This window comes from Fonsecaea nubica (genome assembly GCF_001646965.1).
Source record: "Fonsecaea nubica strain CBS 269.64 chromosome Unknown Scaff5, whole genome shotgun sequence".
NCBI lineage: Eukaryota > Fungi > Ascomycota > Eurotiomycetes > Chaetothyriales > Herpotrichiellaceae > Fonsecaea > Fonsecaea nubica.
Genome location: NW_019173678.1, coordinates 122756 through 136586, shown reverse-complemented (window position 1 = coordinate 136586; position 13831 = coordinate 122756). Strand labels below are relative to the sequence as shown.

The window sequence follows — 13831 nt, the reverse complement described above, 5'->3', positions numbered from 1 at the left end:
GCTGGGGTGATATTGAGGCGTGGGGACGGAAGGGGAGACTGCGTATGCCGAAGTATATCAGTCCCAAGACCAATCATTGGACTACTGGCGCTGCGGTCGATTAATTCGTTGCTCAAGGATGGTTCAGAGTGAGTAGATTCGCTTCGAGCGTTGGACTTGCCGCTGTCATTGGGACGGTGGCGCCCAATTGACCTCTTTTTCCCTTGAGCCAACTCCACCTGGCGAACGCGTTGCATGACATGGGAGCGGATAGCATGCCGCTGCTCTCTATTGCTGATCCTTCTGTGAGACACCGAAACCAAATCCTCAGCCTGATGCACAAAGGTGAAATTGGTAGGAGAACCGGCTTGAGGGTCTGGTGGGCGAGACCCGTCAGCCGAGTCTAGGGAGTGGTTAGTTGTGTTGTCGACAATTGCACCCGGTTGCGGATATATCCATACCTGTACCATGCGAGCCACGGCGCATCTTCTTAGGTCCATCAGCTCAGGGGGAGGGCTGACCCAACAAACTACCTCTCGGTTTTGGGGGAGGCGACAACGCAACCACAGAATGTCATATCAGTTTAATAGCTGAGCCCACCAAGAAGCTATTGCTTGCTGACGCGGACATGTAGGGTTCCAGAAGTGGGAGACCACCATCAAGGTGTCCCCAACAGGATCGCTTGTCAAGTTATAGATGCAGACGTAGCGTGTGCCTGCCATTCCGCAGCCACGTGCAATTCAACCCAAGATCCACGATCCGGCCCCCCCTCTTGGACACAATAGACCTCGGAACTTGCTTAAAGTCAAATAGGAGCATGAGGCTAATCGACTAACGAATTGCTGGGAACGGCCCGATAGGAGGTGGTGGAGCTCGCTCGAACTCAAGACCTAGCAGGATCAACATCGCCTTTGTCAGACCCTTTGCAGACCGCTGTTACGTGCTCTTTAGGATTCGGAGTCAATGACCTGAGCAGACCTCCTTGACGCCTCGCTTCTTCTGACGAGGAAGGTAAGAGCTTCTTCAGGCTAGTCGGCGGCAGGGGGTTTCATCAAGGAATATCGGATGGTAAGGTAGCTGTTGTAGTTGAAGAGTACTGTGATCAGGCTGGCGGACTAAACGTTCAACCAATGCTTGCGCGGACACCTTCTTACAAAGACAGACACCGACCTTGGGATCCATCGCTGCGACCTTGCAACGGGTGGACTGCGTTTGGCAAAGCATGGGTAGGCGAGGTTAAAACACCTGGCACAACAAAGGCCGGTGGCATCAGCAAAGTGGTCGGGAGAGCCCCGGGAGGCGTACGGCATCCCTTGGCTGCGTTGCAGGTTTCAATAGTGTTCTAGAAAATGGTAAGTAGGGCTTCTCTGTATCCAGCTCGGTCAGGGATCGGGTTGACTCCGTCCCTTTGCCTCCGTCGTTCGTATTCGCAGCATGCCCGGCGGACTCCGGCAGTTTAATTGGGGGTTCTAGGCTTGTGTAACAGTGGCTGGGTACCCTATCCGATTCTCAGGTAAGCGGTCATGTTGATATGAATGAATAGCCGGCAGTTGGCATGAGTGCTGCTCTGGCTCTCAAGTGTATCAAATGCAGAGATAGACGCCTCACACGCCCGGGAGGTGAGTGTCCTAGCTCCCTTTCCGGTCAGTATATGCCATCTCTTGTCATCTCTGGGGATTACCCGAACGATGCTAGAGGTTGCGTGACATTGGTCCGTTTCAGAACAGGCATGTGTGTGAGTTGAGTTGAGTTGCGGGTGGGAACTTCACTGACAGGATCCATTGTTGCGCAGTTCGCCAAAGCAGCTGAATTGTTCGATTGGGTTCAGCATTTGTTAGCCGAAGTATTGCCGAAGAGCTTGGCACGCCCGCGCGGACTCGAAATGACCTGACTCGAGAAAGTCTTAAGTAATCGCTCGCGTCTGTATGGACATGTCTTTTGCCGCTCCCCAGCGCCCAGAACAAATCCCTGCGTTGGATATCAAATAACAGGTGTGGTCTACGCCCGAGTACTCCATCTGTTGCATCACAGAACACCTTCCTCTTCTCCGAAAATCCTTGCTAGCATGAAATATACGACAATACCGCCCGCTATGATCCACATCTTGTTTCTCCAGACCCAACCTTGACCCGCATCCCTCGCAGCCTGGCCACCTTGGACCACGACTCCGACACCGGTGCTCCCTCCCAGGATCCGTCGCAAGGCTCTCGTCTCCGGCGAGCAATTGATCTCTTCGCCCTCTTCGTCGGGAAGCATCCGACCAGTAGCTGGATCAATGCGGTGCTCTTTTATCCAAACCCAATTTTCCTTGTCCTCGTCAGGGAATTCTAACCGGAATTTGATCCCGCCGTCCCCTGCTTTAATGTTGTTGATCCCCCTTGTAGTCGGCTGGACGCCGGGAACGGGTTTGGAGGCTGAGCCGCCCCCAGTAGAGTTCCACCATCTTGACCTTGCTGCATGCCATTTTCTCTCGGCAGGTGACCCGCTAATGCTCCCTGCTGTCATCTCCTCGCTGTTCATAAATGACATAAGCCCTATCAGTATGGTCGACACTGACCACGCAGGGTTAAATAGTTGAGGATGATAGTCGGAAATACTCAAACAGAGTCTCGTAGAAGGTTGAAACCGGCCTGAGGGAGTATGCATTCGACTAATGTACGTTAGTCGACCAAACGGTTTTGTCAGAGATAGAAATGTCGCAGCACCGGGATAAAGATCCGTCGCATGACTCTGGGAGAACTTACATCGCAGGCGGAGCGAAAGGATAGTCAGGCGGGAAAATTAAAGTACCCTGACTTCCCATTAATATCCACCCTGATTGTACACAGCGGAATCGCTGGCATGGCACCGGTCTGTAGGCCCGGGATTGCTTACATGGTATTGTCCTCCTTCTGTTGTTGGCAAAGAGAGCGTAAGTGACTCCATTCGGTTCAATTCTGGGAACTTTAGAACCTACCATATGGTGTATTTGGGGCCCCAGTCAGAATATAATGCCATTCTAGTATGTTATTTTCACTTGGGTGTGCTTGTATGTATGGTGGTGGAGAACGCTGAATTGCCTCATACTCCCGGATCAGTCGTTTATGGGCGGCTTTGGTGGCCATGTTCGTGAAAGAGTGGTCGTCGACTGGATGGATCCTGATGATAAAGGGTCGGCAAAAGACTGAATATCAGTATGATAACATGCCACAGCGCAGGACAAAAGGAGAATCAACTGTCTGGTGTGATAAAGCTGCAAGATTAAGGGAATGAGAGTGGACGACAAAGACACGCGAGCATTGCGCAGTCAGATGGCGGCTAGCTACCTCATACTTGTAGAGGGCTGAATTAGGGCAAGTCTGCCGAGAATCGATCACCATCCGCAGCATGTGGGTCAACAAAGGTACTTGTGCATTTTCGCAGCACAGCTCCCGCAGTAATAGTGCAGTTCTCCCCGGAGATCTTCATCACCAGTCGCAAGTGAAGCCTGCCCGCTGACCGGGCTCAATGGCAAACCCAGCTTCAAATGAGTCGGAGGAAAGCATCTTCCAGCTGTTGAAACAAGCCGACACAAAAGAGCTGGAAACTCGAGAAAAGGCCATCAATGAGCGGTTACATCGCACATTTCAGCTCGGTCAACAGCGTCTTGCAGACCTTATCGACCAGAATTCGACTCTGCCCACGACTGTGTCGTCAGTGACTGTTCTCGGAACTCAGAATACGAGACATGGCTTCCTCGGAGCAGTGGTAAACCCTCTATTGAGCGCCAACCGCGACCGACCGTATACTCAATCTGAGCTTATACATGAAGTCGCAAGAACAGCTGAGAAGCTGAGGAAATTTGGTACGGTAATACCCTGGCTCTTGTCGCAGCTTTGTCTTACTGTAATGTAGGCATCTACCACGACCCAATTTCAGTCTACCTCGACAAACCCTCCAAGACTGACCCGACAACTACACCGACCGATATTGCCATATACTACTCAGTGAAGGAGAAAAGCCGGATATTTGCAAAGACTGGAACAGATCTTGGTAACGCAGAAGGGTCAGCTTACGCAAATGTACAATGGAGGAATCTTTTGGGCGGTGCAGAAACCCTTGACGTAAATGCGTCCATCGGCACGCGCACACGCTCCTCCTACCAAGCTACTTTCGACACCCCTGTGCTGAGCAATCCCGATCTGCGATTTCAGGTTGGCGGATTGCAGAGCGCGACACAGAAAATCTTTGCCAGCCACGAAGAAGTGCTGAAGGGAGGCTGGACCAAGTTGCGATGGCAAAGTTCGGCCGCGTCGTTTCATGAAATAGGGTACAACGGTTACTGGCGACAGGTGACCGGGCTCGCACCCAATGCTTCACAGACTGTCAGATCCGAAGCAGGGGACTCTTTCAAGAGTAGCATCTCTCACATGTGGATGGCGGACCGAAGAGACAACGCCTTACTACCAACCAGAGGCTACTATGCCAAAACGTCGGCAGAACTGGCAGGATGGGGCCCCTTACAAGGTGATGCAGCGTTTTTGAAAAGTGAAGTTGAGACTCAGTCGGCACTGTCGATACCGGTTCCAGGCATCAAGGGCGACAGCGGTGTCAGCTTCACGACCGGATTCCGTGCCGGCCTGCTCTACCCTTTGACTCTGGGATCGAAGCAGAATCCAGAAATGTCACGGATAAACGACCGATTTCAGCTGGGTGGTCCCACGGATGTTCGAGGCTTCAGACTATCGGGCTTAGGGCCACACGATGGTCCGGATGCAGTAGGGGGCGACATTTATGCAGCTGGGAGCGCCAATCTTCTTTTGCCTCTCCCTAAAGTTGGAAAGGATAAGCCTCTACGGTTTCAGGCCTTCATCAACGGTGGGAGGTTACTGGCAATAAGGAATGCAGAAAAGGAGGGTGCAATGACGAGCCAGGAAGTTCAGCAAAGCGTTACAGACGCTTTTTCGGAGCTGGGGAATGGGCTTCCAACAATGTCAGCTGGAATAGGGCTGGTCTATGCGCATCCGGTGGCGCGATTTGAGCTCAACTTCTCATTGCCATTGGTCGTTCGGAGACAGGAAGAGGCCAGAAAGGGTGTGTCTTTCGGTATCGGCATCAACTTCCTGTAGTGTTGTAACAGCATTAGACAAAATTGTACATATGAGCAGCATGGCCAGTAATGACCGGTGGGGAAATGAAATGCTTCGCAGACGGAACGAGGCTGAGGAAAGGCCAACTGGCCCAAGAGGCGCCGGGTTGGGTACCAGCCAGTCAGAATGCCTCCACAGCGGAGTTTGGTTCTCGAGGCACTCCGAACACATTTACAAACGTGTACCTAAATAATTAATCTTATCCCTTCCAGCACTCTACAGACCCTCCATCTCGCCTCGCAAGACCTTGACGAGTCGCCTGCCGATTGGAGCCCTCTCTTCAAGCCGTTCCTCTCCCGGGCTCTAAGAGCAAAGACCTTCGAACATCTTACGGGGACCTGCACTACAACATACTCGACGGCCTGCGCGGCCCAAGTCAACCATGTCATATTACAACCAACCCTACGGCGCTGGTGCAGGCGCTGGTGGCGCTGCTTCGAACCTTCAGTTCTATCCCTCCTCCTACTCAAACGTTTCCGGCCACACCACGCCCTCTCAAGCCTCTTACGGTGGATATGGTGGCACAAGTAACACCGCAAGCGCATATCCAGGCTATGGTGCAGGCTCCTCAGGAGGCTTTGGAGGTGGACCTGGGATGCAGGGAGTCAGTGGTCGCATGGGAGATTCTGGCGGGTTGAGAACAGGTTGGCTCGCCGCGTTTGGAACCGAGGGGTATGAAGGAGAGCCGGGGTTGATGGAGGAGCTGGGAGTCAACTTTGGACATATCAAAACGAAGGTAAAGGGGTTTCCTCTCATACAAGCCATCGGGGAAAGAAGGATTGAACTGATTGTGGCATAAACAGACCCTCACAGTCCTGAACCCGTGGATGCGTCCGTCACCCCACATCATGGACGACAGTGATCTCTACGGGGGTCTTCTGTTCCTGATCCTTTACGGAACCTTTCTCGCCCTCTCGGGAAAATTCTTCTACGGCTACATCTACGGCATTGCGCTCTTTGGGTCTATAGCTCTGCACTGGATGTTCGCGCTCATGACACCGCCCATCGATCCCAACGATTCAGATCAAATGGCGCAAGCCCAGCGAGATCATGGGCAAGGACCCGGTGGCCGTGGTCACGGGGGCCATTTCTCTAGCACACTCACATACTCGCGAAGTGCAAGTGTTTTGGGGTACTGTTTTCTGCCACTCGTCTTCACCTCCTTATTTGGGGTGCTGCTGCCTATGGACACGGCCATGGGATACATCATGACGGCGATGGCGGTGGGATGGTCCACGTTCAGCAGTTCTGGGATGTTTGTCAGTGTGGGAAGAATGAAGGGCATGAGGGGGCTCGTGGCATATCCTCTAGCACTGTTTTATTCGGGGTTTGGCATCATGGGAATCTTTTCGAGCCGGGGAAGTGGCATGCTGGAAGGAAAAGTGCTTTGACGACATTTGGATTGATTTTGTGGGAAATGAACTTATGTCTGCTTCCAAAGAGCTGGACTCCCTCAAAACGAGGGCCGGGCCTTGATCGTCAGAGCACCTCGTCGGTTCATCACTATTCTGGGTGCGGACAGTGAGGCGACGCAGGATGGAGGAAGGTGTATGCCTCGATGTCCAACCAGGCTTCAGATGGGTATCACGAGCCACTATGACCTGACCAACCCTTCAGCGCTGTACGGTCCACACGCTACACGCTACATTGTAAGGTGGTTAGCGCGGTGGGCAGCTTGCCTGAGCCAACGAACTGCTCGCCAATGAGTAGAGGATGAGATCCAGAGCCTCATACGACGGTGTTTATAGATTCGGCGCACTTTCGGGGTCGAGGCCTGAGCCAGAAGAAAGGAGACTCGTATAATACTCTAGGCGGAGAGTGACGCGAACATTATGTAACGGACATCACCGCGACCATGAATATTTTGACCCTTTTCAATGCTTTCTCTTGCTCTTGACTGGGGAGAGAAAATCGACGGACCCCATCGACACTTTGCTGGCCCTCCCGCCACTCTTAGGTGGACGTGTGTAGACCTTTGGCGATCATGGAGATCTTCGGCATGCTAGGTGAGAGGCTGGGGACGATTGGCAAGGTCGAGAAGAAGGTGGAAGAGGCGGTGCTTCCTCGATGGAAGAAGGATTTCTTGCAGAAGCCCTCCATCTCGGTGCGGAAAGGGATTGCGTGGGTAAGTCTTCATTGACGCTGCGAGGGATGACGGTGGACGCGAGTTTCCTGGCTTGTGGTTATCACAAACACCTATGTCAAATGGACTAGGAAGGGAATCTAGTGTGTTGAGGGGATCCAGACCATCTCGAGAACTGTGTGAATTTACGACACAAATCGGCCATATTTCTGCTGACTTCATGGCGGCTATGGACAGGGCTACACTCCCCCCTACGAAGATACCGACACCCTGGTCCTGACATCGACCCAATCGTCCTTCATCGACATCAGATTCCCCGTCAAGCGACAATTGTCCAGGCCAATAACGTCGGACCCTTCCTTCTGGGCCTTCTCCGGAACGTCCCACACGACATTTTCTCCGTTCGAGGGCGAAACCGTCTCAATGCCATACTCGGCGCACAGTCTGTGGAAGCACGATGTCGACTCAAAGGGCCTGGGCATCGTCGATGAGGGGGATTTATTTCTCCTCCCAAACGGCGACTGCATGGAGGTGGGGATGATGCAGAACCCTCGCACAGGCAACGTCGAGATGTACAAGGAATACTGGACGGGGCCGCCCGCGGGTGTGAGTTCAGCGGGTGCGGAGCCTGGTTGCTGCGTTGTTGCGAAGACGCACGTTTCGTCAAATGATCAGAAAGGTCAAGACGCAGCCGGGATCGTCATTAGGGTAGGCAATTACTGTCAAGGCATCATGCGCCAGGGCACAGGTGAGCAAGGTCAGTCTGAAGAAGGAAATGCCGTTCTGGTGGAGAGATGGACGCGAAGTGGCGCTGAGACCGAAAGAGACGCTCATGATGCATCAAGCTGGGTCCAGGACTGGCGCAGCAACACGCCCTGCGACAGTGGATTCTTCATGCCATGCATGTGGGTGTGCGACAGGAGCAGGAAACTCGAAGATGAGATTGTGGTCAAGGGTATCACCTGGAGAATTGTGGAGTTGGATACGACAGGAACCTAACTCAAGGACCAGCCTGGAGAGAAACACGAGAGGCTCATGGTAATGAATGTAAATGCCGAGAAATGTTGCTTCGCGCGGGAGGGAGGTATATTGTCTGTGGCAACATGTACTAATTTCGCAGTGGATTGACGACCGGTAATGGATGTCTACTACGAGACACATACTTCCGTGAGGAAAAGCCGGAAACAAAGCCAGGCGTACATATGTGGACGCGGATACATGCTCACCTTCACAATCGATATACATGTACTCGTACTTGTAGACTCATCCGATGCCACAGGTGGCTGTGTCATTCAAGTCGCTTGTTCCCCATCCGTGGATTTCTACGGAGTAGGCTGGAGGCAATCCTCCCCATTTGATTCGTGGAAGATTTGCGATCCGAGCGAGCAACTGATGCCAAGACTGGAGCCGACAGTCACTAGCGTACCGAAGATGAGCCGGCAACCAATCATAGCAACGGTGATGATTCTGCCTAAATGCAGGTGCTATCTCATCTCGTCACTTCAATACCGAAAAAACTTTTCCATGTCTTCACCCTCTTCCGTCTCCCGTGTATGTGTCTTGTAACTAAATTTTGCCTGGGTCAGCCCGAAACTCCGCGACTTGACCTGGGCCGTGTCTCCCCGACGATCCTAGATACCCTTTTATGGAGCTGGTGGGCCGCATCCCGGGACCCAGACTTCACGATTCAGCTCTCCCAAGGTTATGGACACCATATATCTTGCTCGGGGGACACGGCAGCTACGAGTCTATGATGGCGCCGATCAACGCTCGGGATTCCACCGATGTGTCTGCCTGGTGTAGCGTCCAGGAAGGGATGGCCCGTATGGGAGCCGCGGGGACTCACTTCTAGCTAGACATACAAACATGGCCCTTTCCGTCTGCTGTCGACGAATCTCACGCCCGTGAAGTTTCCTTCCCTGACGAGCCGAAGTTCTGCCATTGATTTCTCCATTGACTATTTGACGAATCATCACTGGGCATTGTCACTATTGGCAATCCAAAGTTCCATATAATACCTTTCCCCCCGTCGCATCTGTACAGCTCTGTGAATTTTGATTAGTTACCCATCTATTAATTGTCATTTTCCATCTTTTGTGCTCTTCCATCATCTCCTAGGACACCATCAAAATGGGGTCCTTACCTGTCCAGACTAGTTTCGATGTCGAAGACGTGCTCTCGCAACTGAACACGCCAGAGAAAGTCGCCTTGTTGTCTGGCATTGACTTCTGGCACACCGCCCCTGTACACCGTCTGGGAGTTCCATCGATACGAGTATCCGACGGTCCCAATGGTGTTCGTGGCACTCGGTTCTTTAATGGGGTTCCTGCTGCCTGTCTTCCTTGTGGTAAGCTACGCTATATTACCGAGCGCCTTCGTGATGCTGATACTGTACAGGCACTGGACTCGCAGCAACGTGGGACACCAAGCTCGTCGGAAAGGGTGGAGCATTACAGGGTGCTGAGGCCATCGCCAAGGGAGCATCTGTCATTCTCGGCCCGACGACAAACATGCAAAGATCACCGTTGGGCGGTCGTGGGTTCGAGAGCTTCAGTGAAGACCCATATCTTGCTGGCGCCATGAGTACTGCAACTATAAACGGCATCCAATCGACCGGCGTTGCCGCTACGATCAAGCACTATGTCTGTAATGACCAAGAGGACCAGAGACAAGCCATCGATAGCATTCTGACAGAACGAGCCCTACGAGAGATCTACCTGATGCCGTTCATGCTTGCGCAGAAAGACTCCAAGCCAGATTGCTACATGACTGCTTACAACAGGGTCAATGGCACGCATGCGAGTGAGAACCCACGATTGATCAAGGATGTTCTTCGTGGCGAATGGGGCTTTGACGGGCTCGTGATGAGCGACTGGTAAGTCCCAGCTTTGTAATACTCGAGCCACAAATTTCTGACTGAGGCAGGTTCGGAACTTACTCAACCACCGAGGCGATCAAAGCAGGCCTCGACCTTGAGATGCCCGGTCCTACCTATATTCGTGGTCACTTAGTCAATCAAGCTCTGGGCTGTGGCAAGCTTACGCTGCCTGATATCGATGACAGAGTTCGCGAGGTCTTGAAGCTGGTCAAGAAAGTCCAGTCTCTTGGTATCCCAGAAAATGCGCCCGAAACCACGGTCGACACCCCCGAAACGGCCGCTCTTCTTCGTGCGCTGTCATCTGATGGAATCGTCCTAATGAAGAATGACAACAACATCCTGCCTTTCAAGAAGGACAAAACCACTGCCATCATTGGCCCCAATGCGGCTTATGCAGCCTATTGTGGTGGCGGGTCAGCTTCACTGTTGCCATACTATGCTATCAGCCCCCTCGATGGAATTCGAAAACAAGTGCCAGATGCGAAGTATGCTCTCGGTGCCCCGGGCTGGAAAGCGTTACCGCTCATGACGCGCTTGACCAAAACCAAGAAGAATGAAAATGGCTTGACGATGAGGGTCTTCCTGGAACCCACATCCGTGACGAACCGCAAGGCAATTGATGAGGTGCTGGTGAACAAGTCAGACATCCTTCTGGTTGATTACAAACACCCTCTTATCAAGTCATCCCTCTATTGGCTCGAATTAGATGGCACTTTCACCCCTGAAGAGACGACCGACTACGACTTCAGTCTGTGCTGCGCCGGCACGGGAAAAGTCTTTGTGAACGGAAAATGTGTTGTCGATAACGAGACTCACCAACGGCCGGGTAACTCGTTCTTCGGCGCCGGTACCGCAGAGGAGATTGGAAGAATGGCACTAGAAAAGGGACAGACATACGACATCAAAGTGACCTTCGGCACACTTCCAACCATGACTTTCAGTAGCCCCGGTACGACTGGCTTTGGCGCCGGCGGGCTGAGGGTGGGACTCGAGCGCAAAGCTGAAATCAAAACAGAAGTTGAAAAAGCCGTTGAGCTTGCCAAAGAGGTTGACCAAGTGATCCTGTGTGTTGGTCTGAATGGTGAATGGGAGTCCGAAGGCTACGACCGGACAGATATGGACCTGCCACCTGGCAGTGACGAGCTCGTCAAGGCAGTTCTCGCCGTCAATCCCAACACGGCTATTGTCATCCAATCTGGAACACCCGTTACAATGCCCTGGCTGAAGGATGCTCCTGCTGTTCTCCAAGCTTGGTACGGTGGCAACGAGACAGGCAATGCTATTGCAGATGTTGTCTTTGGCAACACTAATCCCAGCGGCAAATTGCCCCTGAGCTTCCCAATCAAGAACGAAGACAACCCGGCTTTCCTCAACTACAAATCCGAACGCAATCGAGCCATCTATGGGGAAGATGTCTATGTCGGGTACCGGTTCTATGAAAAGACCAAGAAGGAAGTCGCCTTTCCTTTCGGCCACGGTCTCAGTTACACCACCTTTAAGATCAAGGATGTATCTGTCAGTGACGACGATGTTGAGCTTGTGGTGTCCGCTACGGTTTCAAACACCGGCGAGTTGGACGGTGCGCAAGTAGTCCAAGTTTACGTTGCTCAGCAAAACCCGAGCATCAATAGACCTCCCAAGGAATTGAAGGGCTTCACCAAGGTCTTTGTGAAGGCTGGCGAGAGCGAGAAGGTTGAGATTGTGATTTCCAAGAAGTACGCCACCAGCTTCTGGGATGAGGCGAGGGATGCGTGGGTGATGGAGAAAGATGCCTTTGATGTGCTGGTGGGTGATTCCAGTGCCAATACGCCACTGAAGGCTCAGATTCGCGTCAAGCGGACAACTTGGTGGAGAGGTTTGTAGACGGTCGTCCGTCTTTGATGGCCTTTTACTTTGCAACCGAGGACGTTTCCGTCCAGAGTTGGTGATACACTCTCCTTGGGTGGGTGGTATTGACGAGGTGTCTGGGTGGCGGGTACGGCGCCTCCATGTGTTACAACATATTTATGACTCATGAGTACCTACCTCCATAGAAAATGAACACATGAATTGTATTAACGGGTTGTATACGCGTACGAGGTAAATGGTGTTGAATCCGCGGTATTACTGCATATCTAAGAAACGGCTTGACTGATGTAAACACACACACGCCAAGAGCCGTGCCATCATCGTCCTCGTCACCTCGAGACCCGACTCCCACTCAAGTGCTGCCTCCACATAAACATCGAGAAAAGGCACCTCTCGTCCAAAACCGTGGAACAAAGTTTCAGCCAACCTCAAACTCAGTCTCCATGACTTGACTTGACTCGATTACGATCTGATTATGCTTGCGATTGTGATCTGATTCTGAATCCACGCGTGAAGAAATCCCCATAATACATCCCAAGGGAGGGGGGGGGGAACCAGGGCGTCCGCTTCCTCACCGCTTTCTGGGCACAAAAGATTTTCTTTCTTCCTACAGAGGCGATGGCGAAAGCGAAGATGCCAGTCGTGTACGCGTTCGGTTCCAACGGCTCTGGACAGCTCGGGATCGGACATACCAGAGACGTCGTGCGGCCGGAGCGGTGTCTCTTTTCCTTCCAGCAGCAACGGCGGCGGCAGAGTCGAAGCGGCGATAGGACCAAGTTATCAGAATCAGATCCAGATTCGCGTCCAGATTCAGATGGGATCGGACATGGAGATGGGAGTTCGAACTCCGAGGCGCTGCCGGTGACAGCTCAGGCACCGATTGTCAAAAAGATTGTCGCGGGCGGAAACCACAGTCTCGTCCTCACGACGGATGGAAGGTTGTTTGTGGCCGGGAAATCAGGGTTGACTTCCGACGACCCGGGCGCCGGACGCGAGTCTACATCCAATGCAGTGTTTGAAGAGGTCACCAGGCATATCCTCTCCTCTTCAGCGGCATCGTCAGACACCGGTGGACGATGTAACGGGGTCATCACTGATGTTGCTGCCACCTGGGACGCTTCCTTCGCGGTCCTGGGTTCCAAGATCATCGTGGGTTGGGGGACCGGGACAAAAGGCGAGCTCGGGTTAGGTCCTAAGATGACTTCTACGGGTGGTCAGGTCAGGAAGATCTTCGACGTTGGCTCAGTTACCAGTCGTAGCGAAGCTGTCGACATCATTGACATTGTGGGCTCTCTAGCGCACGTTGTTGTCCTCCTAGCAAGCGGCGAGGTCTACGGATGGGGAAGTTGTCGAAAAGGCCAGCTCGGAGAACAGTTCAAGGCGGAGAAGATTCTCTGGTCTCCCCGAAACATTGGTTTGGGGATCCACGGAGAGAATCTCCTGCCTTGGGTTCCGGAGAAAGTGGTCCTCGGTAGGGAGTACACAGTCTTCATCAAGGCAGGCAAGGAGCCGGCGACCTGGGGAGATACCAGGGTTTTCGACGGCAGGGGTCCCGGCCTAATATCTCAAGCAGATGACGTGGTCACTTCCGGTTGGAGTTCGATTCACATCCTCTCGCGAGCACGGCCTGACCAGCTGCAGAGTGCAGGCAGAAATAACCACGGCCAACTTCCTCCCTCTACGCTTCCGGCTGTCAAAAACGTGGCAGCGGGAAGTGAGCACTGCGTCGCCCTTACCATGGACAACCAAGTCATCGCCTGGGGATGGGGTGAGCATGGCAATTGTGGCGAGACGCTGGATAACAGAGGAAATGTGATTGACCGGTACAATCTGATTCCGCTGCCGACGCCTGATGAGGACATTGTCGCGGAGAACGTGGCTGCAGGCTGTGCCACGAGTTTCGTGGTTTGCGGGATGAAAGACGGGTGAGTTTTA

The 13831-nt window shown here is 52.9% G+C and overlaps 6 protein-coding genes across 6 annotated transcripts; 5 read left to right on the top strand and 1 right to left on the bottom strand.

Moving 5' to 3' along the window:
* Positions 1–2004: 2004 nt before the first annotated feature.
* Positions 2005–2508, bottom strand: AYO20_01227 (hypothetical protein; the record flags this gene model as incomplete). Its single annotated transcript, XM_022639533.1, has 1 exon — positions 2005–2508. One exon carries the CDS (start codon positions 2506–2508, stop codon positions 2005–2007), a length of 504 nt encoding a protein of 167 aa, XP_022504369.1.
* A 957-nt stretch (positions 2509–3465) lies between these two features.
* On the top strand, positions 3466–5066 carry AYO20_01226 (hypothetical protein; the record flags this gene model as incomplete). Its single annotated transcript, XM_022639532.1, has 2 exons — positions 3466–3802; positions 3853–5066. The coding sequence occupies 2 exons, from the start codon at positions 3466–3468 to the stop codon at positions 5064–5066; spliced, it is 1551 nt and encodes a 516-aa protein (XP_022504368.1).
* A 403-nt stretch (positions 5067–5469) lies between these two features.
* AYO20_01225 (hypothetical protein) lies at positions 5470–6478 on the top strand (the record flags this gene model as incomplete). Its single annotated transcript, XM_022639531.1, has 2 exons — positions 5470–5823; positions 5891–6478. The coding sequence occupies 2 exons, from the start codon at positions 5470–5472 to the stop codon at positions 6476–6478; spliced, it is 942 nt and encodes a 313-aa protein (XP_022504367.1).
* Positions 6479–7071: 593 nt separating this feature from the next.
* Positions 7072–8169, top strand: AYO20_01224 (hypothetical protein; the record flags this gene model as incomplete). Its single annotated transcript, XM_022639530.1, has 2 exons — positions 7072–7212; positions 7408–8169. The coding sequence occupies 2 exons, from the start codon at positions 7072–7074 to the stop codon at positions 8167–8169; spliced, it is 903 nt and encodes a 300-aa protein (XP_022504366.1).
* Positions 8170–9300: 1131 nt separating this feature from the next.
* On the top strand, positions 9301–11911 carry AYO20_01223 (hypothetical protein; the record flags this gene model as incomplete). The annotated part of the gene is made up of 3 exons (XM_022639529.1): positions 9301–9517; positions 9568–10045; positions 10096–11911. The coding sequence occupies 3 exons, from the start codon at positions 9301–9303 to the stop codon at positions 11909–11911; spliced, it is 2511 nt and encodes an 836-aa protein (XP_022504365.1).
* Positions 11912–12529: 618 nt separating this feature from the next.
* On the top strand, positions 12530–13825 carry AYO20_01222 (hypothetical protein; the record flags this gene model as incomplete). The annotated part of the gene is made up of 1 exon (XM_022639528.1): positions 12530–13825. One exon carries the CDS (start codon positions 12530–12532, stop codon positions 13823–13825), a length of 1296 nt encoding a protein of 431 aa, XP_022504364.1.
* Between the last annotated feature and the right edge of the window lie 6 nt (positions 13826–13831).